This window comes from Carex rostrata, chromosome 5, assembly GCF_964058835.1.
Source record: "Carex rostrata chromosome 5, lpCarRost1.2, whole genome shotgun sequence".
NCBI classification, from domain to species: domain Eukaryota; kingdom Viridiplantae; phylum Streptophyta; class Magnoliopsida; order Poales; family Cyperaceae; genus Carex; species Carex rostrata.
In genome coordinates, this window is record NC_135922.1 from 2,376,799 (window position 1) to 2,403,160 (window position 26,362).

Below are 26,362 nucleotides of genomic sequence, written 5' to 3' on the forward strand. Positions count from 1 at the left end.
GCATGACTGTCTATGTCGTTGAATTATATATTGACACCACGTGAATTAATGCTTGGTTTCTTTCAAGATTTAATTCACTAGTCAAATCATTGGCAGATCTCGAGGTGCAGTCAAATCATGTATACTAAACAAGAATATGATATGGCTAACAAACATAGTTAAGTTGTACGGAAAATAATCTCCTTGTTTCAACAATTTAATTTAGCGGAGAATCAACATTTAATCTATTGGAAAAAAAAAAAATATTCTATGTGTAAAATATTACAAGTATGCATAGAAGACTCCTTATAGATATTAAATAATTAAATGACTTAACTTTCAATCTTTACAAAAAGAAATAATTTAGTAATTATAAATTTCCGTTTCATTACATTATTATTATTATTATTATTATTATTAGGTGTTATCATTATTTAGTTGTGTTAAATTCACAAACACAATTATTTATTTTCTTATAATAATTTATTATCACATCGCTTTGATCAAATTATAATTGCAATAGTCGTAATTATTGCAGGGACAAAATTAATTGCAGATTGCAAATATATTGCAATGAAATTTTTTGTAACACTAATAACTAATATTCTATGATAAAATTATAATATGTTCATGATGTGTTTATTGTTACTTATTTTCATGCACGGTTGTTCGATAAATGACAACTTTATATTATTTGTACGTACATGTTAAAACCGAGTGTATGAAGACCTGGATGACAAATTTTAATTAATTAACTAATTTTATTTTATTTTTAGAAGATATAACATTAGCACCGCCGATAGAAAATGAAAAATCTACCAATTGTTTCTCAAATTTAAAACTGCGGCAAAGCTTTCAATAGTCTATATATACCCACTCCATACTGCTGCTCTATCAACCATTCCTAAGAAAAAAAGATAAATTCACTTTCAACAACCCTCCCCCCTACCAAAAATCAGAAATAACTATAAAAAGTACAAGCTCGGCCTGCATGACGAGCTCGAGAAAATCATAGAGGAACTAAATCGGCTTTACCAGCGCCGAACCGACTTGAGAATTGAGGATCTTGGTGCTATTGATGATGTTGATGATCCAGAAGCTTGTGATGATGTTGATGATCCAGAAGTTGTTGGCCTTGAGGATGACCAGGCAAAGATTATTGAGCAGCTGCTTGATAGCAGTATTTCAAGGCGCACGGTGCTCTCAATCGTGGGTACCGGCGGCCTCGGGAAGACAACCCTGGCACAAAAAGTATACAACAGGTGCATGTCCTTTTGAACGTTTTATTTATTTATATATAAAGCGGGTAAATTTTTGTGGAACAATTAATCTATAACAAGAAAATTGCTAAATTCCAAACCAACTAGTTGTGAAGAACTCAACTGTCCATATTTAGATTGTTGTTCTTTCTCAAGAAGTGATTATATTCAATTCTTAGAAAAATATTGTTATGTATTATTAGTAATCAATTACCTAGAGCAAACCTAGTAATTTAACCGAAACGTATATACTATATGAGTTAAATTCATGACAATGGATTATTTAATGGAATCGTATAGAAATTTAAGTGAATCGTGAAACTAAATTATGATGATTTGCATACATGAATATAAATGTTACTCAAACACACCCAATATATGTAGTTCTGATAATTTGTGACATAAATAATCACCGTTAATTTGTAAGCTTAGTCAAAATTAGTCTCTCTATTTTGGTTAATAGAATTTACAAGATGGTAATAATGACTCCAAATATTCTTAGCTCCAAGCATGGTAAATTAGGGACAAAGACGTCGTTCAAACTTGAAAGAGTTTTCTCTTAACAATAAATTTCTCTTTTTCAAGCCACCAACCTTCACAAAAAAAAAAAAGAATTCTCTTGTTCTGTTCCTTATTTTTCCTTGATGTAACATTTTTTTTTTTTTTTTTTGTAAAAACAGTGATAAATTGGAGGGACAATTTGATTGCCGCGCATGGCAGTCCATTTCTCAAACATACAATTTAAATGAACTCTTGAGAGAAATTCTTTACAAAGTTAAACCTCAAATGAAAAACAAAAATCCACGAGTAACAGATAGGGATTTATCAGTGAAGCTAAAGAACTACTTCTTGAGTGGCAAGAGATACTTAATTATTTTAGATGATGTGTGGGACATTAATCTTTGGGGGCAGTTGAAAATGGCATTACCCGAAATGTACAATGCAAGCCGCGTGATCATTACTACCAGATCGCTTGATGTTGCCAAAGCGGCAGATTGCAACACAAAACCGTACAAGCTCCGTTACCTAAGTGACACTGAGGGTCGAGATCTTCTCTTCAGAAAAGCTTTTCAACAACATGATGTTCAACCTGAGAATTACCCTCATCTCTTGGATGTCGCTGAAAGATTAACGAAAAAATGTGGTGGGCTACCCTTGGCATTGGTTGTTCTAGGTGGTATCCTTACAAGGAGGGACCGCAACTACACTGCCTGGAACACGTTGTACGAGTCCATAGATTGGCACAACGAAGATGGGATACAATGCTCGCGGGTCCTTGCCAGGAGTTATGAAGACTTGCCTCGATATCTCAAAAATTGTTTTCTTTATTTGGCTGCATTTCCCGAAGATTATCATATTTCAGGAGAGCACGTTACAAGAATGTGGATGGCCGAAGAATTCGTACCGAAGGATGGAGCTGGAACAATAGAGTACAGAGTTGAGAGATGCCTTGAAGAGTTAGTGCAAAGGTACATCTCTTCTCAGTTCTATTTTTTATGATACTTATTACCAGTGGCGTAGCCAGGATTTGAGTTAGGGGTGGACAAAAGTTGGGTTTGGATATTTTTTCTAAATGGGTTCAAATTCGAATCGCCTCCATAATTCTTTTTCCTCCTCTGCCCACTTACCAAATTGCATCTCTGCCTATTGAATCGATTGTAAAATTGCATGTGTATTGCCGAATTGAACAAAGATTTAAAAATACCTTTCTTTCCTAATTAGATTAAACAACTCAGAAACTATCTCTGAAATCTGAACTGACAATCGGTACTCCGAATTGAATCCAGAGGTAGGCAAAATCAAATCCAGAGATAGACAAGACCTATCGAATAATTTGTCAAAATAAAGAAGAACAAAAATTCTACGGGTAGGCAGCCGCCTACCCTTGTGGCACTGTAGCTCCGCTACTACTTATTACGTATAAAAGAAGTCTTGTTGTGTTTTTGGCCCTGCCCAGTCTCATCACATTCACAGCAGATTTAGTAACTCCTCCAAATTCCTCTCTAACAACCCCCTAAATTCAATTAATACCCGGTACAGACATGATTTCCTTTTTACCTCCTTAATTCCACCTTTCTCCCTCACGTAAAAAAATTATACTTTTCAATGGTAATATCGAGTAAATTTTATTTTACATAAGATTATTTGCACGAAATTTAGTATCTTTTAATGCATAAAGGTCAAGGATGTACCCGGTAGATAATTTTGCATATGTAAGGTGTATGTTAGAGTCAAGGACGGGTGGCACATATATAAGCTTCCCTTTGTCTAAACCAATATATTATATTACAATTATTTTTTTAGTAAGAATTTTTTGAAAAATAGAAGCTTATTTATATATGTATATATTTGTTGCATCGTAAGTGTGCTCCGTAAGTAAATTGTTCTGGTTCTCGCTGAAAGGAATTGAAATGAAGTTTAACTTTAGAAAAAGACAATAATTTATATATATTTTTAACAGCGGTTTTTCGCAACATACGTATATCTAGTGTTTTAATAATTGGTTCTTATGCGGTATTCGGAAATCCATCGCATATTGCATATACAGTATGTGACCGCATACCGCATATATGGTATGTGACCGTATATACGGATTTTTATTCGGATTTATATATGCGGATTTTAAAATGAAAATTCATATTAATTTGCATACAAAGAAAATATTTATGATTGACTGTACATGTTAAACTGGTACTGATGAAATGTTAAAATATTGATCCTCGTCTTATAATAAATGAAATACTGAAATATTTATATATTGATCTCAATTCGGCCGAATATATATTCAAATATGCGACCGAATATTCAAAATCGTATATTGGACCGAATACTCATTTTCTATTCGGATTCCAACCAAATACGAATATTCGGAATATTCGGCCGAATAGACCAATTTTTAAAACACTACGTATATTATCGTAAATTGTTGAAGAAATGGTGGAAACTCAATTACAAACTTTTAGGCACCAAATTTTTTTTTTAGGTACCTCGTAGAAATACTTAATTTTGTAAGATATTCTTTCTGTTACATATGTTGGTGCTAAGCAATTAGTTGGTATCTCGTAATACATAGTGAGATATTATTAACATTTAGCTAGATATTATACAATTATTAGTGTGCAAAATAGACGACCGTGTTGAACAGGAAAATAATTCGATACAAAACCATTTTCAGTTTTTTTTTTTTTCTCTTGCAAGTTGCAAGTACACATGTTATTTATTGGTCCTTAGCAAGAGTACGTATATATGATATACAAATGCAGTTTTCGAGTGTGTGGGAAACACCAAATGGCAATAATTAGTGAATTCAAAGGCTATAAACAATAAGCTTACGTAGAGACGTACCTGGATTTTATTGATATGATTAGAGGGTTGTGGACTGTTGCGAATAAATCAATTCAAACTGTAGACTATTTATAGGTAGGCAAAATTTTCTCTAGAGATTTTTTTGAAAAATATTTTCTTAAAAAATATTCCTATAAACCAACATATTTTATAAAAAAATATTTTTAATGGGATATTTTTTTTGAAAAATTACAATAATATTCATAATTTAACTGGAAACTACAATTAAATTGAAATTCAATGAATAACGAGGAAAGATTTTATTCACATACTAACATAGATTAATTGGCTTACAAAATTAAGTTATTAAATTGACAATGACAACACCCACCCGTGCAACTAATAGCCTATTTAGTTCACAGGAGGTGACGAAAAAGAGAGGTGAAGGATATGAGGAAATAGAAATAAAAGAAAAGAGTGAGTTACTATTTTTTTTTTCATTCTCTTATTTGATTGATCTTGTCTTCTTCTGTTACACTGTAATTTGAAGAGTAAAAAAATAAAAACAAACTATATTTTCCGCAAAAAAAGGAAAAAATACAGTAAGTCAAAAGCATAACGTCTTTGTCTATTAAATTTTCAATCAAATAAAAACTATTTATGAAATTTTCTCTCTTGACTTACCACTTTTCCTCTACCCTTCATCCAATTAAATAAGACATAATAGTAGATCTAGAAATCCATAACCAACAAAATTTTATTTTAAAAGTGTGAAGCACTAAGATAGCCACACATATATATAGAGAGAGAGAGGTCAGCTACTCTACTTATATATGCATATGAGGGATATATTTATAAGTCATTTTTGCATTGTCAATGTCCAAATAATCAATTTGAAGCGTTTAACATGTTCTTCATATTAGAACGTGCTTGGAGGCCAAAATTTATCATAATTTTTGTATTTTTTTACTATTTTAAAAAAAAAATTCAAAACAATGTTTTTGAAAACTTTTTATTATTTTTTTAAAATTATTTTTACCATGAAAAATCCTTATTTTGAACAATTCTAAAAAAATAGTAACAATTTCCAAAAAAATGTAAAATTTGGTCTCCATGCACATTCTAATTATATGGAGAAATATTGAAGCAAGGAGAAACCTGGATCCGAGCCATTATTCCCGGTCCAAACATTGGATCTGAATCATTGGTCCCATTCTTCTGGTAGATTCAAATTCTAAAGTATTCCACCTATTTTCTATATCATTTAATAATAATTTCTAAAAGTAAAAATTATATTCACTAGATCTTCTCGTTTGTAACTCAAACCAATGATCTAAAAATGAAAAACTTTCAGATCGGTGAATTTTTTATCAATCTAAAACGGTAAAATTTCATCCTTCTCTGCATCAACAAGATAAGAAACTTACTCTTGATCTTTAATTCTCTCTTATTTTATATTATGGTCTATAAATAATAAAAGAAAAATCCTTTCTAACGGATGAGTTGGGTTGGATTCACTACTACAGAAATGGTCATTGTACACTGCACATTATACACGGATTCGATAAATTTACCTAAAAACCGTGGAGAAATTCTAATTTTTTGGAAGCCCGAAATATGTGTGGGATCTCTACACGGATGTTTACTAAAGAATCAGTGTAGAAAGCCATGAGAGAGCTACACGGACGTTTATTAGGAAATGTACACGGATTATTATTTAAATAACAGTGTAGAAAGCCTTGAGAGAGCTACACGGATATTTAATTAAAGAACCGTGAGAAAAGGTAGGCATTGGACACGGATGTTTGTTTAAATTAAAGTGTAGAAAGCTTGTGAGAGCTACACGGCCGTTTCAAAAAAAGCCGTGTAGAAAGGTGTCAATTATACACGGTGTTTTGTTTAATTAATAGTGTGGAAAGCTGTTAGAGAGCTACACGGATGTTTAATAAAAAAAGCCGTGTATAAAGGTTATTTTAGGGTTTTGGTAAAGGGCGCGCCTTTTCCATCACCAAGTTGGTTATATAAAAGGCCTTCTTCCAGCGCCGATTTGATCAACTCTCTCTCTCTCTCTCTCTCTATGATCTGATAATTTCAGAGGTGGATGAAAATCATGTTTTAATAAAGAAAGAGCTGATCAAATAAAGAGTTGGATGAAGATCTTCGAAAAAAAGGAAGAGGTGAGATGAATGACCGTCGGAGCGGATGAAGAGTCGAATGAAGAGTCGGACGACTCTTCTTCTGACTCCGACGGTTCTTCATCCATCTCTTCCCTTTTTTTCCGACGATCCTTCATCAATCTCTTTATTTTCACCTTAGCTCTTTTTTTATTAAAACATGTATCTTCATCCTCCAAAAGAAAAGAACCCATCTGATCACTTCGGACTTTCGGAGGCGGATGAAAATCATATTTTAATAAAGAAAAAGCTGATCGAATAAATAGTCGGATGAAGATTTTCAAAAAAAGGGGAAGAGGTGAGATGAAGGACCTTCAGAGCGGATGAAGAGTCGGACGACTCTTAGTCCGACTCTGAAGGTTCTTCGTCCATCTCTTTTCCTTTTTTTTGAAGCTAGGTCCATCCAACTTTTTGGTTTTAGCTAGCTATTTCTTTATTAAAATATGTATTTTCATCCGGGAATAAGAGTCAGACGAAGAGTTGCGCTAAAGTGTTTTTGGAGGATAATTTCATAGCCGGATGAAGAGTCGGATGATGGACCAGAGCCGGATGGGGAGTCGATGAGGATAATTTCGTCCGACTCTCTATCCGATTCTGAGTGTTCTTCATATTTCCGTGCTTCCAGTCCTTAAAAGAATTTTTTAGTTTATATGGATTTAACTTTTGTAATTAATGCTCAATAGGAATTTGTAATTTTTGTATAAAGGGCGTTGCAACGGGATTGAAATATTATTTTGATCACTTTCTTCAGATGCGAATTTTTTTTATAAAATAAATGTATATGCAATTATTTGAATTATGTATTCACTTCTTGAAAGACAAACACGGATTTGTCAGGAGCAAAATCCAATTTTAAGTGTAGGGGAGCTAACTGAGAGGACACATCATATATTTTTAAAAAAGAATCTCTATAACACAAGATTATAAGATTTTCCGGTGTTGAAATTCATGAAAATAAAATAAAACAGTAATATAAATAGAAATGACATGTCTATAATGTAAAACATAACATATTAATATTTTCTTTATTAAAATTTTGACATGCGATTTTTAAAAAAATCATATTCGTAATAATTTCATCTAAGCAAATTATATAAAAATTGTATAGAAAAGAATTTGCGTGACCTACGTGTCCCCTGAGAAGAGTGTGGATCCCCTGAGATATGTCATATTTGCGTGACCTACGTGTCCCCTGAGAAGAGTGTGGATCCCCTGAGATATCTCATATTTGCGTGACCTACGTGTCTGGTTTGTATTCGGGGATAGCGCGGGGGCCAGTATTGTTTTGAGCTTTGCGAATTGTGCAGAACGTCTTTGAACGGTTAAGATTTTCCAAAAAAGTCACACAAAATATGAGATATCTCAGAGGATGCGAAATCGGAAGAAAGTCACACAACATATTCTACACGGACGTTTAATAAAGCGCCGTGTAGAAAGTTATAATAAAAAGAGGTTTTCCGTTTTAATTAATAGTGTGAGAAACAATTGTACACGGCTGTTTATATAAAAGTCCGTGTAGCTCTCTCGACTTTCTACCCACATTTATAGCTAAATGGCCGTGTAGAAAGGTTTAGGGTTACAAAAAGCTTTTTCGAGCAGGCTTCCAGCGCCGTTTTGATCAATTAATACTCTCTCTCTCTCTCTCTCTCTCTGTATTGAATTTGTCTGATTTCTGCGCAGACCGGAGCTGAGCTCTTTGAAGTTAATTTGCATTTCTCCACTCTATCCTGCTAGGTTAGTCTTCCTCTTTTCTTCTCTCTGTATTGAATTAGTACTTACTATTGCTTAATTATTTAGGTCAGTTATTTATTAATGCATGCATGCGTGATCTGTTTAGATAATGTAAATAATTAATTAGTGTATTGTGGTCCAATAACCGACCTATTGATGCTTTTAGGTCCATGCCCGTTCAAAATTAATCTAATAGGGATTAATTTTGGATAGTCCCCCGTTTGGGACTGCTCTTTGAATATTGTGTCTCATTTAGGATGTGAACACATTAATTAGCGGGATTTAATTAGTGTTTGAGAAAAATTCTACAGCATTTCTCCTTATTGCTCCTACGAGTATGTGGTTTACGCATACTTGGGGAGTTAAGGGGAAATGCTGTCGAATTTTTCTTAAACACTAATTAGATTCCGCTAATTAATGTGTTCACATATGAGGCATAATATTCAAGGAGTGGGTTACGATTGTAAACCGGCCCGTTTGTAAGCCAAGAATTTGTAACAATGTATATATGTTGCTCGACCACCATGACTAATTGGAATCATTATTTGAATTTAATTTACAGATGGATCGAAGTTGGATGTATGAATTGCGACGTGATAGTGCAGAATATTTGGCTCGCGTTGATGAGTTCATAAAATGTGCCGAGAGTTATAGAGTGAAGACAAAGGATAACGACATCTTGTGTCCTTGTAGAGATTGTAGCAATTTTAAAAGATTTGGGGACTTGGAAGAAATTAGAGCTCATTTGATTTGTCGGGGATTTCAGAATAGATATACGTGTTGGTTTATGCATGGTGAGAAAATTGGGGAATGCAGTGCTACCAATAGAAATTTTGTTTTGGAAGACAATGTTGATATTAATGTAGAAGTTGTTGACAATTTTGAGCTTCATTCCAACGATGATTTTGAGAATGTCGAAAACTTTGATAATCTACTTGAACTTAATTACAACGAGGATGATTGTGTGAATTTTGACGAAAATGCAGAATACGATTTTATTGAAAATCTAGAAGACATGTTACGTGATGTGGAAGATGAAATTAGTGATAAAAATTATAAAAAATTTCAGTATATGTCTAATGAATCGAAAATGCCGTTATATCCCGGGTGTACCAAATTTTCAAAACTGTCAGCTGTGTTGAAATTGTTGAACTTAAAAGCAGACAATGGTTGGAGTGACAAGAGTTTCACGTCCTTATTAGAGCTCTTACGAGAAATGCTCCCAGATAACAACGAGTTACCCTGTACAATATATCAGGCGAAGAAGTTGATCTGTCCAATGGGCTTGAAGGTCGAAAAAATACATGCCTGTCCGAATGACTGTGTATTGTACCGTGGAGAGTACAAGGCCATGCATGTTTGTCCTAAATGCGGTGTTTCACGGTACAGACGTAAGAACCAGGACACTGACGATGGTAACGATGAAGGAAACAAGGGTCGGGCTCCGGCTAAGTCGGTGTGGTATTTTCCGATAATACCGAGATTCAAACGGTTATTTGCAAATCCCAAAGATGCGAAATTATTGCGTTGGCATGAAGACGAGCGCAAAAGGGACGGTAAACTAAGACACCCAGCTGATTCTCCTCAGTGGAGAAACATTGATAGAGATTTCACAGAATTTGGTGGCGAATCAAGAAACCTTAGGCTAGGGTTGAGCACAGACGGAATGAGTCCGTTTGGAAGCATGAGCAGTCGGCACAGTACTTGGCCAGTTCTTATATGCATCTACAATCTTCCTCCTTGGTTGTGCATGAAACGCAGGTATATAATGATGTCATTACTAATCCAAGGACCCAAACAACCCGGAAATGACATAGATGTATATCTCGCACCGTTAATTGAGGACCTCCAAAAATTGTGGAGGGATGGCGTCCGGGTGTGGGATGCGTACGGCAAAGAGCAATTTGAGCTGCGGGCCATGGTATTTTGCACCATAAATGATTTCCCCGCGTACGGAAATTTATCGGGCTATAGTACTAAAGGAGCAAAAGCGTGCCCTATCTGTGAAGATGACACGCAGGTGCTGAGGTTGAAAAATTGTAAAAAGAATGTTTTCATGGGGCACCGTAGGTTTCTTCCTATTAATCACCCTTACCGTAAGAAGAAGAAAGAATTCAACGGGAACACTGAGCTTGGAGTGGCACGTCGTCCGTTAGACGGGAAGGGTGTCTTCCTGCTGGTTAAAAATCTTAAAGTTGTTTTCGGAAAATGTGCCAAAGCACCACCGAAAAATATTTGGAAAAAGAAGTCCATATTTTGGGAGCTACCGTACTGGGAATATTTAGAAGTGAGACACTGCCTAGATGTCATGCATATTGAGAAAAATGTCTGCGACAGTCTGATCGGCACATTGTTGAATATTCCGGGGAAGACTAAAGACGGTATCAATGCTCGAAAAGACATGGTGGAACTGAAAATACGACCCAAGCTTGCACCGCAGGATAAAGGGAAGCAAAAGGCATACCTACCTCCCGCAATGTGCACAATGTCGAAGACCGAGAAAACAAGCTTCTGTAAATGCCTTCATAGTATTAAAGTCCCATCAGGGTATTCTTCGAATATTAAGAAACTTGTGTCGATGAAGGACCTGAAATTGATTGGTCCGAAATCCCACGACTGTCATGTTTTAATGACACATATGATTCCTGTTGCAATCCGGGGAATTTTACCAAAGCCCGTTCGACAAGCCATCACGAAGCTTTGTTTTTTCTTCAATGCAATTAACTCCAAAGTGATAGACCCGCTAAAATTGGACGCTCTGCAAAAGGAGGTTGTAGTTACTCTTTGCCATCTTGAGATGTATTTTCCGCCATCTTTTTTCGATGTTATGGTTCACCTTGTTGTTCACATTGTGAGGGAAATTAAGATTTGTGGCCCCGTGTTCCTGCGGTATATGTATCCATTCGAGAGATTCATGGGTATTTTGAAAAGTTACGTACGGAACCGACATCGGCCCGAAGGTAGCATCGTAGAAGGATATTCCACGGAAGAGGTGATTGAGTTTTGCACCAACTACATGACCGGTGTTGGTCCTATTGGCGTTCCAAAATCTCGATACGAGGGAAGGCTCCAAGGAGTAGGGACTATTGGGTTGAAAGCCATAGTTGCTGATAGAGATGAACTGTTAAAGGCACATTTTATTGTACTACAGCACATGGCAGATGTCACTCCCTATATAGATGAGCACATGGCAATCCTTCGACAACAGAACTACACGAGAAGTCAGAAGTGGATTATTGACGAGCATAACCGTTGTTTCATAGGATGGCTCAAAGAAAGAATGAAGTCACACTCTGAAATGTCGCCCGTAAGTGAAACGGTTAGATTACTGGGCCAAGGACCCCGAATGGTTGTTAGAACATTCCAAGGGTACGAGATTAACGGATATACATTTTACACTAAATTACAAAGTGATAAGAGCACCATGCAAAATAGTGGGGTGACGTTGGTGGCGACGACTCAAGAATTCAGTAGATCAGGGGATGCCCGGCCTGTAATGGCATCAAAGTCATATTACGGTGTTATTCAAGAAATTTGGGAGCTCGTTTACAATGCTCACCTCAGCATTCCCTTGTTTCGGTGTCAATGGGTCGAAGACCGTGGTGTTAAAGTTGATAACGACGGGTTCACAGTGGTAGATTTCAACAAAGTTGGGTACGTTGATGATCCGTTCATACTCGCCAAGCAAGCAACCCAAGTCTTTTATGTCACTGACCCGAGTGATGCTAGGTGGAGCATCGTCTTACCCGGAAAAAGAAGGATTGTTGGGATAGAAAACGTAATCGACGAAGAAGAGTACGACCAGTTCGATGAGATACCTCCATTTTGTGCCGATGTGCAAGCTGAGATAGCAACAACTACTGAAGAACAAGACGAAGCAAATTACATGAGATGTGACCACAGTGAAGGACTATGGGAAAATGTTCAAACAATGGAAAAAAAGAGAAAAAGGAAAAAAAAAACCAAGGTATAATATTTATTTCGTTTAACCGTGAACAATTTCATATTTATATTCCAGAAAAAAAAAAACAATTTATAATTTTATTTCTTTTATAATTTTTCAGAAATGAATAGCCGAACGAAGAGTCAAACCATAAGATCACTTAAGGTTAGTTCTATAATCTATCGCTGGATATTATTTCGTTTCTCATTAATTTGTATAATATGTATTAATGACTCGAATAGATAAGCATATTTGCATTACTGATGAGATCTTTGGATGACTGTAACCCGATAATATTTATTCCTTTTATAATTTGTTTATTTATTCCCGTTTAGCTCTGTTATTATTTTTTATTTAATATTGTTTTGTATGATCTGTTGTTCAATATTATGATTTCGTATCATTGTTTATATGTAGTGTTTTTTTTTCAGTTTACATATTTACCAATATTGTGTAAATGGCAGATTTTTTTATAAACGAGCTTCACAACAGAGCTTCACGGATTATTACATAAAAAACCGTGTACAATTATATTTCTACACGGTTATTTATCTAAATATCCGTGTAGCTCTGTTATTTTGTAATATTTTTTTATTGTAGAAACACCTTTCTACACGGATGTATAATGAAATATCCGTGTAGCTCTCTTATCTTGTAATATTTTTTTAATATTGAATGATCTTTCTACACGGATGTATAATGAAATATCCGTGTAGCTCTCTTATTTTTTAATATTTTTTTAAAGGTATAATTTTCTTCTTTAATTTTCTTCTTTTATTTTTAAATTGTGGAAACACCTTTATACACGGATGTATAATTAACTATCCGTGTATAATTGAACTACTGTTTTTTGTCAAAATTTTTCTTTTTTTGTCTAGCCTCCAGTTTTGCCAGCCATTTAACATCAGATCAATTCCAGAACAGAGAATTTCCAAAATAAGCATACCAAAACCCCTAAATTTTCGAAATCTCCAAATTATATAAAAAATTAATACAAAATTCATGTACACTAAATTATACAAAGATCAGACAAGTCCATATTGTGTAAATGCATTGGTAAATAATATTTGTTATTATCTTCACTTTAATTTAACACGTTAATGTATATCTATAACATATTAACATTATTAATTATTTAGATAGCATCATTTATTTAACAAAAAAGAAAAATTTATAGAAAACAAAGTGTTCATTAAATTAAACAAAATATATTACATCAAAAAGGATCCTGGCTAATACATCATATAACACCAAAAAACTGATTAAACAAAATACAGAAGAAGAAAACAAAAAAAGCTAGCTAAATTAATAAAACAAGCCTTCATAAAGGCCCTGGCGCGACCCCGGCCTCCTCAAAATCCAGGGGCTCTTTGGCCTGATCCAGCGATCGCCCCTCCTTATGTACGGCTTTGGTGGTGGGTGCCCCCTTGGACTTCGGCGTGGCACCCTTGAAGGCGGCCACGGCCATGTCCTCCTGTAGTTGGGAGGAGGCCTGAGATAGCCAGGAGGGACTTCGAAACCAGGGGGGAGTTCGAACTTAACATCAACCTCTTCGGGCGGGACGTAGCCGGAGGGCCATGGCCACGGCACATTTGATGTATGAGCACTGCTGGCCGGAGAGTCTTCGGCCATTTCTACTTGCAAAGAAAATTCTCTTGATCGAACTAGTTTTATATAGAAGTCGGAAGAGCCGTTTCGTCTTCTAATAATTTTAAATTAATAAATATTTGCACACGGACGTTTTAATGAAATATCCGTGTAGAAAGTTAAAAGATCCGTGTAGAAAGTTAACAGATCAGTGGAGACGGGAGACATTCTCTATCATTTCTAAACGGTTTTTTACTTGAACATCCGTGTAGAAAGTTAAATAATGTGCTTTCTAATTAATTATCTAATGGAAGTCGGAACGGCGTCGCTTCAAACTCTGAAATTTAATTATTTATAAATATTTGAGTTCAGATGCAAATTCAGTTTAAAAATATAAAAAAAGCGTTTCGTCTTCTAAGAATTGTAAATTAATAAATATTTGCACACGGACGTTTTAATGAAATATCCGTGTAGAAAGTTAAAAGATCCGTGTAGAAATATTTACACACGGATGTTTTAATGAAATATCCGTGTAGAAAGTTAAAAGATCCGTGTAGAAAGTTAACAGAGCAGTGGAGACATTCTCTATCATTTCTAAATGGTTTTTTACTTGAACATCCGTGTAGAAAGTTAAAAGATTTTGCTATTAAAACTAAAAATGTGCTTTCTAATTAATTATCTAATGGAAGTCTGAACGGCGTCGCTTCAAACTCTGAAATTTAATTATTTATAAATATTTGAGTTCAGATGCAAATTCAGTTTAAAAATATAAAAAAACATAAAAATATGTCTTTACATTTCGAACTTCCCAAGGCGCGAATTTGTTTCCGCGAACAAATAGAATTTATAATACACGGATTATTAATGAAATAACCGTTTAGAAATGTCTTCCTTCACGGATGTTTAATTAATTATCCGTGTATAAATGGTTTGCGCGAAATAAAATGCGCGCTGGGTCGGCTTCTTTTCAAAATCCCTTCGTCTCCTCTAAACCCTAACCCCACGCGTCTCCTCCTCTCTCTTTCCGTGGTTCCTCTCTCTTGGTGCTGCCACTGTTGGTGTTTCGCTCTAGTTGGTGAACCTCTAAGCTCCTCTCGCTCGCTGTAGAAAGAACGATGACACATTCAGGTGATGATAATGTAGAAGGAGAGAATGTAGCTGTCATGGAAGAAGAGGTCTCGCAGGCTCGGCCTGGAAAAAGGAAAAGAGGTCCGACAATGTGCAAGAAGATCACTGAGAAGAAGGAAATATTGCCAATCGAATTCCACAAGAACGGCTGTGCGAAGGGTGACAATCGGGCAAAGTTCTCAAATTTTTGTGCCTCCACGGTGAAGAAAAATGCATCTATCCTGGTTGACCGCTGGGATCAGTTTGATCAAAAGAAGGACAAAGACCAATGGTGGAACATTGTGAAGGTAAAGCACCTAACAATTCTTTGTTTTTTTTTTGGAGTGGATGAACTTACATGCAGTAGTTTCGTTGTCAATCAGGCCCAGTGGAACATCGTGGACGACCCAAAAGACAAGATAAAGGGAGTGTCTTTGAAGATAATGAATGAAGCTTGGAAGCAATTCAAGAGCAGGCTGAAAAGAGATTACATGGATCAAGGGAAAGATCCGTTGCCAGTGTATCCTTGGCTGACACAAGAGGTGTGGGAGGAGTTCCAAGCTTTGAAGAAAACAGAAGAATTCAAGGTATGTAAATTTAGGTAACTCATTAGAGATGCTCTTAGGTAACTCATTAGGTATGTAAATTTTCTGTAATTGCTGGGTTGTACTGCTATTGATTATTTAGCAATTGTTCGAATTAATTTCTTAATTGCTAATTTAGCAATTAATTAATTCCAATTGCTGGATTGGAGATGCTCTTAGTTTTTGTTCTTTCTCATTCTGTACTCATCTTCCTTAAGTAATGGATTTACTTTGATGTTCAAAGAAAAAAAGTGAGCAGGGCAGGAATATCGCCAAAATGAACAAGTACCCGCACAAATTAGGGTCGGGTGGTTACGAGGGTAAGTCGAAAGAATGGGCAAAAGTTCTTTTGCAAAACCAACATTCTGACTCACCCGTGGTTAAGATCAAAAATCCTAGGGGCCAAGATTGGCTCATGGGAAGATCTGAGGTAACCGTTGAGGGGCGGATAGTACTCCCAAAAGACGTGGAGCCCGTTGCTCATAAAATGGTAAGAGCCTTTTGTTATAACTGTGTCATTCAAACAAAATCATAACTCTGTGTACATTACTTAGAGTTTTGTTATAACCAATTTTTTAATTAACAGTTGGAGGTGGAGGAGGAGATCACTTCTGGTGCCCGGACTGTCGCAAGACAAGAAGATTCCTTGTCCTTGGCGCTCCCGAATCCAGAACACACCGGTCGAGTTAGGGGCAGAGGGGTCTACACGGGCTGGAAGGAGGAATTCAATGGAGCCAAACACCAGAGAAGACCTCGTGCCAAGGTCAACAAAGACGAGATGGAATCAAGGTTGGCGCAGGTGCGCCAGGAGGTACGCGAGGAGCTTTCAATGGAGTACAACCAGAAGCTGGCTGAGCTGGAATCAAGGATGGTGAACCAAATGTACCAAATTAGGCAGCCATCCGAGGACCGACCTCCCGTTTCACCGGGAATTCGGCGAAGCAGTCAGGCATCCGGGACCGAAGTGATAGGCGGCTTGGACAATCTAAAGGTAACCACTACTTGTTCATAATCGAAAGGTATTGTTGATTCTCGCGGTTAATTCGCTAGACAATATTATTTCATTCTAAAGACAACTAATTGCTGATAATTCTTGCAGGAGGCCACAGCATGCGACCTCGTCATATATTTCGGTACTAGTCCTCTGACCATTGCTAAGGGCATTGTATATCCTCCTGCAGCCGGTGATCAGTTGAGGCCCAACTATCTCCGCGTATCGATTGAGAAGATCACGCAGGATTGGGCTCTGAGAATACCTCTTCCTGTCCCTGCCGATGAAATGGCGGTGCTTGATGATGCCCGCTTTTCGACAGTCCAATGGCCAAAAAATCAAATTATTTTGGACAATGTACGTAAACTCAAAATACAATAGGATATCTTATTCAAATCATTCTTTTCGAATACTTGAGAAAGACATGTACAAAATTTGATACAGACACGAAGAGGTCAAACAATCAATGAGGATGAAGCGTTGTCACCGGTACGGGACATGGAATTATACTTGGTCTCTGTTCCGCCAGAAGTGCCTGATGCGCAAGTGGCTGCGCCAGTGGCTGCGCCAGTGGCTGCGCCAGTGGATGCGCCACTAGACCGTACGGGCCTCACAGCAGAAGAGGTTAGCCGTTTGCCTGGTGAGTTGCAGACCCTCCACGCCCACTTAAACAAGGCACCCAAGGACATGTCGGCTGTTACCTTCACTGTCCCCCCCGGTATGTTTGTACACGATGGCAGGGAGGTCGTGCTGCCTTTCACAGAATTCAACGACTTTCTACAGGGCGCCTCGTCAAGCGATAAATGGCTCGATGTGGGAGTCATCACCGTTTTTCTCATGTTAGTGACCAATCAATTATTTATATCATGTGTATAGCACTCAAATATATACTCTAAAGTAAAATGATGATTTTTCAGGTTCCTATCCCATAAATGCCGTGAGACCGCAACGAAAGGTAAGGTGAACTTGTGTGCACTTTTGGACCCCGGCAGAATTAATGGAAACATGTTGGAATGGTATCAGGATGATTGTGTCGACTACTTGTGTAAAGCGATGCATCATGCTCGTGGGGATCAAAAGAAATTTCTTCTCCTGCCATACCACCAAAGGTAGGTTACTTGTAACCCTTAATTGTTTATATTGTCAGTTAAACAATTACACACTGAACCGTAGCAAACACTTGTGTCAACATTACATGCTGAAATATATATGTCACTAATTTTATGCTAAAGTACTACAATTCTTCTCTGCCCACAGCTCCCACTGGTGTTTGTTGGTGATTGTGCCACTTGAAAATACGATTTATGTCATGGATTCAAGGCGGCCCGACAAATCCATCACCACTCAGCAGTCCAAAAGAGTCATGCCTGTTATAATTAAGTAAGTTATCTAAATATCACTTGGTTTGATTTTTTTTTTTATAATTGTGGAATTGCTGATTACAGTCACTCAATTTTGTAAGGGCTTTTCTGCAATATGTTAAAGAGGGTGGTGTGCAAAGCACGGGTAAGAGCAGAAATAAAATGAATGGGAAGTGGATGGAGGTGAGCACACTATAATTTTATAATTTCATATTTTTGGGTTCAAAAATTTTCTGACATAGGTTGCTGAATATAAATTTCAGTGCCCGCAACAGATTGCCGGTTGGGAATGCGGTTATTACACGATGATTTTTATGTTTCTCTTTGTTGAGAGCATACAATTCAAATGGCCAACATATCCGGTATGTAATTCATATGTTTTGCCTTGACTTGTCCATACAATTAATATTGATTTCCTCTAAACTTGTTTTATTAGTTGCATTGTTATAATTGCAATAATTTATTTCTATAAAGCAAAACAGAGATGTAGTTGCCATATTTTTGTAACTTGCATGTTTTGAATTTTTTTGTAGTATTCAGCAAAGTCAAAGAGTTACACCAAGGAGCAGTTAGATCAGTTTAGATGTATGTGGGCAGATTTTTTTATAAAACAATTTTGTAAACCAGAATATGGACTTGTATGATCTTTGTATAATTTAGTGTACATGAATTTTGTATTAATTTTTTATATAATTTGAAAATTTCGAAAATTTAGGGGTTTTGGTATTTTATTTTGGAAATTCTCTGTTCTGGAATTGATCTGATTTTAAATGGCTGGCAAAACTGGAGGCTAGCCAAAAAAAAGAAATTTTTTTTAAAAAAACAGTAGTTCAATTATACACGGACATTTTAAAATTTATCCGTGTAGAAAGGGTTTTTCCAATTAAAAAAAGAAGAACAAAATTAATACATAAAATAATATATTAAAAAAATATTAAAAAATAAGAGAGCTACACGGATATTTAATTTTATATCCGTGTAGAAATATCATTCAATATTAAAAAAAAATTAAAAAATATGAGAGCTACACGGATATTTAATTATATATCCGTGTAGAAAGATCATTCAATATTAAAAAAATATTAAAAAATAAGAGAGCTACACGGATATTTAATTATATATCCGTGTAGAAAGATCATTCAATATTAAAAAAATATTAAAAAATAAGAGAGCTACACGGATATTTAATTATATATCCGTGTAGAAAGATCATTCAATATTAAAAAAATATTAAAAAATAAGAGAGCTACACGGATATTTAATTATATATCCGTGTAGAAAGATCATTCAATATTAAAAAAATATTAAAAAATAAGAGAGCTACACGGATATTTAATTTTATATCCGTGTAGAAAGATCATTCAATATTAAAAAAATATTAAAAAATAAGAGAGCTACACGGATATTTAATTTTATATCCGTGTAGAAAGATCATTCAATATTAAAAAAATATTAAAAAATAAGAGAGCTACACGGATATTTAATTTTATATCCGTGTATAAAGATCATTCAATATTAAAAAAATATTAAAAAATAAGAGAGCTACACGGATATTTAATTTTATATCCGTGTAGAAAGATCATTCAATATTAAAAAAATATTAAAAAATAAGAGAGCTACACGGATATTTAATTTTATATCCGTGTAGAAAGATCATTCAATATTAAAAAAATATTAATAAATAAGAGAGCTACACGGATATTTAGATAAATAACCGTGTAGAAATATAATTGTACACGGTTTTTTATGTAATAATCCGTGAAGCTCGGTTATGGAGAGCGCCAGTGTCAAGTATTTGTAAACGGCTGTGTTTGTAATAATCCGTGTAGATATTCAGTAATTGTACGCGGTAAATAACCGTGTGTGTATATACAAGGATTTCTAAACCGTGACAGCCCACGCGGCGGGAAATCCGTGTAGCTCGCTTGTTTATGTCCGTGTATAATCACTTATTCTGTAGTAGTGATTGTCTTTCTAATATATAGGTGCCAAATCCAAGCTTTGAACAACGCTTTACTTAAACATCTTTAAACTTCTTTACTGACAAAAGCCTCAAACTTTACTAAAGTTATTGCAAGTTATACTTGTACACTTGATAAACAAACCAGAAAAAAGATATATAATCAGATTAAAAATATTCTGCAAGTCAGCCATGTGTGAAGTTCTCATTCAACCGAATTTTCTTTCTTACCATTGAAAAATAAATAAATAAATCAAATAACCAACATGCAATTTAGAAAAAAAAAAATCTTCATGTTCAATTGCTTTTTAAAAAATAAAAAATAAAAATAACCACAAGATAATTTGCACAGGAGTTTGTCCTCCTGCTAACTTGAATCCAGAACTGTTATGTTTTTAATATTTTCCCAAAAATGAAATATTCTAAGAGACTAGAATTTTTTACTTTTTTATTTATTATTTATTATTTATTTTTTATTTTCATATAACTTGGCAGAAGCTGCCATGTAGATATATTGAAAATAAAGAGTTATATAATACACCACAATACAAAAGATGAATCCAGCTAGAACAAAGGAATACAAGCTAAACCTTTCTCTCTCTAGGAGCCTGATTTTTAGAAAATAAATCAGTTTCCAAAAATATGGAATTCATGTATTTGAACCTTTTTCTCTTCTCAACGTAGTCCATATCACCTGACATACCTCAAACTTTTATTTTTATTTTTTAATACCTCAAACTTTCGGTTAATATAAAGCCGGATCAAATTCTTATTGATGTCTGTTCAGAATATTGTGCTTTGAGTTTCGTGCATAAAAGTTTGAACGGTTCAGAATATTGCTGTAGATATCTGCAACCCTCGGCACACGTGTGATACACATATCTAACTGAAACCAAATTTATAATGTAATATAATATATCTAACTCAAACCAAATTTATATGTAACTTATATATTAACTGAGAAAGAATTTTTATAATAATAATTTCAGCATTTGCGGTTGCCTAAATATATTTTATATTTCTATCACTGCATATCGGTAATCCTAGTGGGACCTCTGTAAGGAATACCTACTTATATATATATATATATATATATATATATATAGAGAGAGAGTAAGACAACGCTACTTCGAGAATTAAACATGTTGTTTTAATTCGCGCTCATATCTCTAGTTTCGAAGTCCAAATAGCCGATCTAAACCGTTAGATGTTTAATCTATATTAAAATGTACTTGGAGACCAAATTTTACATTTTTTTGAAATTTTTTTACTATTTATTAAGATGGTTTGAAAATCACTGTTTTTATTAAAATTCTGCACCATTAAAAAACAGCGACTTTCAAACCATCTTCATAAATAGTAAACAAATTTCAAAAAATATAAAATTTGGTCTCCAAGCACATTTTAATATAGATTAAACATCTAACGGTTTGGATCGGCTATTTGGACTTCAAAACTAAAGATATGAGCACAAATTAAACTACCCGTTTAATTCGCGAAGTAGCGTAGCCTTACTCTCTCTCTCTCTCTCTCTCTCTCTCTCTCTCTCTATATATATATATATATATATAGAGTTAGGCTGGGGTGCTATGGATAGCATAGTGACCTCCCATGCTACGGCTCAATATTCAAGTTTTCAAAATCCAAACGGTCGATCCGAACCGTTCATTGTTTAATCCATATTGAAATGTGCTTGGAGACCAAATTTTACATTTTTTGGAATTTTTTTGCTATTTATTAAGATGGTTTCAAAATCGCTGTTTTTATTAAAATTCTGCACCACTGGAAAACAACGGTTTCAAAAATGCTTAATAAATAGTAAAAAAATTCCAAAAAATGAAAAATTTGGTCTCCAAGCACATTTCAATATGGATTAAACAATGAACGGTTCGGATCGACCGTTTGGATTTTGAAAACTTGAATATTGAGCCGTAGCACGGGAGGCCACTATGCTATCCATAGCACCCCAGCCTAACTCTATATATATATATATATACTAGTATCATACCCGTGCGTTGGAACGGGAACATATTATAAGAAACAAATATATCAATAAAAATAATAATTATCTAAAAATTAAAACACATCTTAATAGAAAATTTATATGATTATGTATCTTTAATTAACTTTAATCGTGATCTCTGATAACAATTTGATGATGTGATGATTCTTTATTTTTAAGTACCAATGATATCAAATAATAACTCGATTCGAATCTAATATCAAATATCATACAACAATTCAATATCAAAACATAATATGATATCAAATAATAGCTCGATTCAAATATAATATCAAATATCATACAACAATTCAATATCAACATATAATATGATATCAAAAAACATAAATAAAAAGTGTTATCGTTTGTATATATATGATGTATACACACACACACACACATATTATAAGAAAAATATATATTCACACACATGTTTCAGTTTATATTCTTCTTTGTTTCCAATTTAGAATACGCACATACACACATTGATATATTATATATTGGAAATATATTCTAAATTGCTCACACCAATATGTATAGAAACAAAAAAAGAAAAATAAGGAAATTAAAAAAAATGATTTCCATTGTGATTTGTATAGAAACGAAGAAGTAAGGAAACAATAAATAATAAATGGAAGGTGGAGTTTTCTCAATTGAAGAGGAAAAAAATATGGAAATAAAGGAATAAGGAAACAAATAAATATATAGCTATATTTCATAATTTGTTCATTTTAAATTGTAACGTATCGTGTGGCAGTACATGTGGTGGGTATGTTTTTAACTAAATTTAGACTTCTATACATAAAAGAGATGCATTTAATCAAAAGAAGACAAATTATGTAATTGGAGAGCTGAGATCAAATCCGAAGTTTCATCTCTCAATCGTAGCCGTTAACGGATCGGACACCCAACGTGCATAATAATAGATGGAGATATATATATATATTTCTGAGTATTCATCATTATAAAAACTTTCTTTGGACGAAAGATATAGCCAAGCGTTCATCATTTTTCATTTTAATTTGACTTAAAGAAATACCAAATTATTTATAAACAAATATTTCCGTACTTCTTTGATGTCAATTCGTATGAAAAAAATTGTTGTAGGTGCTTGATTCAAGTAATTAAAAAATCATGGAACGGTAACTGTAAATACTGCAATATGCACGATCTTCTACGAGATTTGGCTATCACCAAAGCCAAAGAGGAGGACTTCTTCACCGTATTCTCAAAAGATGGCGAAGATGTTAACCAGCTGCCTGCTATAAAACCGCGTCGTGCGGCACTGCAATATAACCGGGATGGTGTTTATTCAGAAAACACTATTTCTTTACTCTGTTTTGGGGTTAGCACATTAAATTATAGTGGCTTAATTAGTCAACTCAGAGTGTTAACCTTGCAGAGTGTATCTATGACCGGATTCATCACTATGACCAGATTCACCGAGACACAGTGGACGAAGGGCTTGGTACATTTGAGGTATTTGGGTTTAAGAGATTGCATGATTCCAAAGGATTTCTTTAAGAAGTTTTCCTTCTATAATCTAGAAACCATTGATTTAAAGGGGTCAAATTCTCCGGAAGGCACTATTGTTTTGGATTTCCTAATTCCAACCCTAAAACATGTATATGGTAACTGGGATTTCGATTTCCGTTTAAAATGGAATGAACATACAAATCTACAAACACTCGACCATGTGCGTATACAGATAGATCAAATAGTGGAATTAGCATGTTGTATCAACCTACATACATTAATGATTCTCTTTAAAGAGGATAAAGATTATCAAGGAAGTGTTTCACAACTTTTAAAAAGAGAAATAAGGGATCCACAAATGTGGCAAAACTTCAAGGCTGTGCTGAGAGGGACCGAACAGTTGGTCTACTTCGGTATTCTACAACTCAATATTGACATGTGGCTATATTTTGATGGTACAACGGACTTACCTTGTCATGGGAAGATACAAAAACTATGTCTTCGTGGATTTTGGAATATAAGAGATGTTCCAAGTGTTGAGATGTTCCCACCAAACCTAACCAAATTGGAGCTCATACGGTCTTACCTTAAGGAAGATCCGATGCCCATATTGGAGAAGCTGCCGAGCCTCAGGATACTTATTTTATCCTATAACTCATATGTGGGAACAGAGTTGATCTGTTCAACCGGAGGGTTTCTTAACCTCGAAAAACTGTCTCTCATTTGTCTGCAGGATCTATGTCATTGGGACATAAAAGAGGGAGCTATGCCCATCCTTCGTCGCCTCAAAATTGATCGATGTCAGTTGCTGAACGCACTTCCCGAACTACAAAAGGTGCCGACTCTTCAAGAGTTAGTAGTAAATAGACCCTCACGTAAGCTACGCGAATCTATGCAAGGAGATAAAGATCTACACAAAATTAATCATATCCCATTTGTGCGTAGAGAAAGGTGAGACCTCATGCTCTTCTTTGGTTGTAATTAACATTTCTTTACTTGATTGCTGCTCACATATACTTTGCTATTATTTCCATTGTAATTAATTGTTCTACTCGTAATTATTGCAGGCGTTGGGACGCAAAACAATAAAAGGAGACTACATGCGTGATTGTAAGTTCCCCTTTTCAGTTTGTTGTTCCGAGGTGGTTCAAATTTTCCTACTTTCTTGTTTGTTATGTTTAATTTTCTATAGTCCGTACTTTTTCATTTTTATTTAATTTTAATTGTACTCTTTTATTTTGCATGGGTGGATGTTATTTATTTTATTTATGTAACATGATGAATGATTTCTTTTCTCATTGTTGTGAGTATATTTTTGGTTGTAATATTAAATACTCTGTTTTAAAAAAAAATTAAAAGTTTATAATTTTAGAAAAAACATAATGATTACTGTTAGTTTAGACAAAAGCATAATAAATTATTAAAAAACAAATAGATGAAGAAAAGCTGCTCGATCGACAAAATGAAAAGCAATCGCAGACTTTAGAAGATGATTAAATAAAATTAAACGAATAAATAAGTGAATTGTTCCCGAAATTTTTATAAATACCCAAAAAAAAATTATGAAATCTACTCAATTTTTGAATGAAATTCGATTTTTGTCCAATCCGGTTACTAAATAACCGGATTTAGAACAACTTTCCGGTTGCCTAATTCCGGGATTCATGCAAACTGAACTGGTTACTTGGTAACCGGAAAAATAGGATAGGTTCGGTTACCAAGTAACCGGAAAGTTTAGTTTTTTTTTTTTTTTTTTACAAAATATAAATTTTTGGAATTTTTTTTTTTTTGTATTGAAATATTAGAAATATTGAATATATTTCTTTTAAAATAAATGAAATACAATATAATTTGATTTATTAGAAAGACTGCAAGAAATAATCTGTATCAACATTTTTCAAGCCGGATTTTTCGCGGCTGTAAAAAAATTAATATATTATCATCCTTCTAGTACATTTAATCCCGGCTGTAAGAAAAAATAAAAATGCTTAGATTCTGAGTTATTGATTCTGGTTCAAAAGTCACTTCTTGGTAAATACAGAAAATATTATCATCCTTCTAGTACATTTAATTTATAAAAAGTTGTATCTATTTTTGAAAAAAACAAATACTTCATGTAATTTAATTATTGATATTAAAAAAATTACAAAATAGGTATAACCTTTTAAAAATTAAATGTACTAGAAGGAGAATTTTTTTATAAACAATAATTAATTAAATAAAATTTAGCAAAGCATCATGATTAGCTTTTTTTTTTTCAAAAACCACAAAGACCGAAATGGTCATTTGGTCTCCACATTTGCTTTTCCCCCAGATCGAATTACACCCTATGTTTTCAAAGTCCAAACAGTCGATCCAAATAGTTTAACACGATAGATATGTTAAAATGTGCTTGCAAATCAAATTTTACATTTTTTTGAATTTTTTTACTATTTATTAAGATGGGTACAAAAATTCAATGGTCTGAATATAGCGATTTTGTTAAATATTTAACAAATAGTAAAAATATTTCAAAAAATGTAAAATTTGAACGATTTAGATCGACTATTTGGAATTTGAAAACTTTGAAAATACCGATTGTTGTTTGCCTATTGTCGAATGAAAACTTAAATTGAATTTTTGAGACGCTAAACAATATTTTTATTTGAAATTCTGATGCTTTGGATGCTTACGATGTCGGTTGATATTATTTAGTGTCTTATTATATTTATATCGGAATTTGGTCTGATGATTGAACAAGAGTACGTAGGTCCGATCGATATATGTTTATTGGATTTATTTTTGTTTTATGGGTTCGATCACCGTTCGATCTGTTTTAAGATACGTGCATTCTATTTCAGTTTTCGGATTTACAAATCTCAAAGCAATTCACTACAGCAGAAAATACTTTCAGCGACCGGAATTCCGGTCGCTGAAAGTAGGT

General features: G+C 34.3%; 2 protein-coding genes across 2 annotated transcripts; both read left to right on the forward strand.

Annotated features, from left to right (window-relative positions):
* The first annotated feature begins 655 nt into the window (after positions 1-655).
* LOC144554486 (putative disease resistance RPP8-like protein 4) lies at positions 656-24,394 on the forward strand. Its single transcript, XM_078302802.1, has 4 exons — positions 656-675; positions 939-1,241; positions 1,919-2,707; positions 23,071-24,394. The coding sequence occupies exons 1-4, from the start codon at positions 656-658 to the stop codon at positions 24,392-24,394; spliced, it is 2,436 nt and encodes an 811-aa protein (XP_078158928.1).
* Positions 9,734-12,498, forward strand: LOC144554348 (uncharacterized). The gene is made up of 3 exons (XM_078302673.1): positions 9,734-11,101; positions 11,360-12,350; positions 12,493-12,498. Exons 1-3 carry the CDS (start codon positions 9,780-9,782, stop codon positions 12,496-12,498), a joined length of 2,319 nt encoding a protein of 772 aa, XP_078158799.1. The 5' UTR covers positions 9,734-9,779.
* Positions 24,395-26,362: the final 1,968 nt, after the last annotated feature.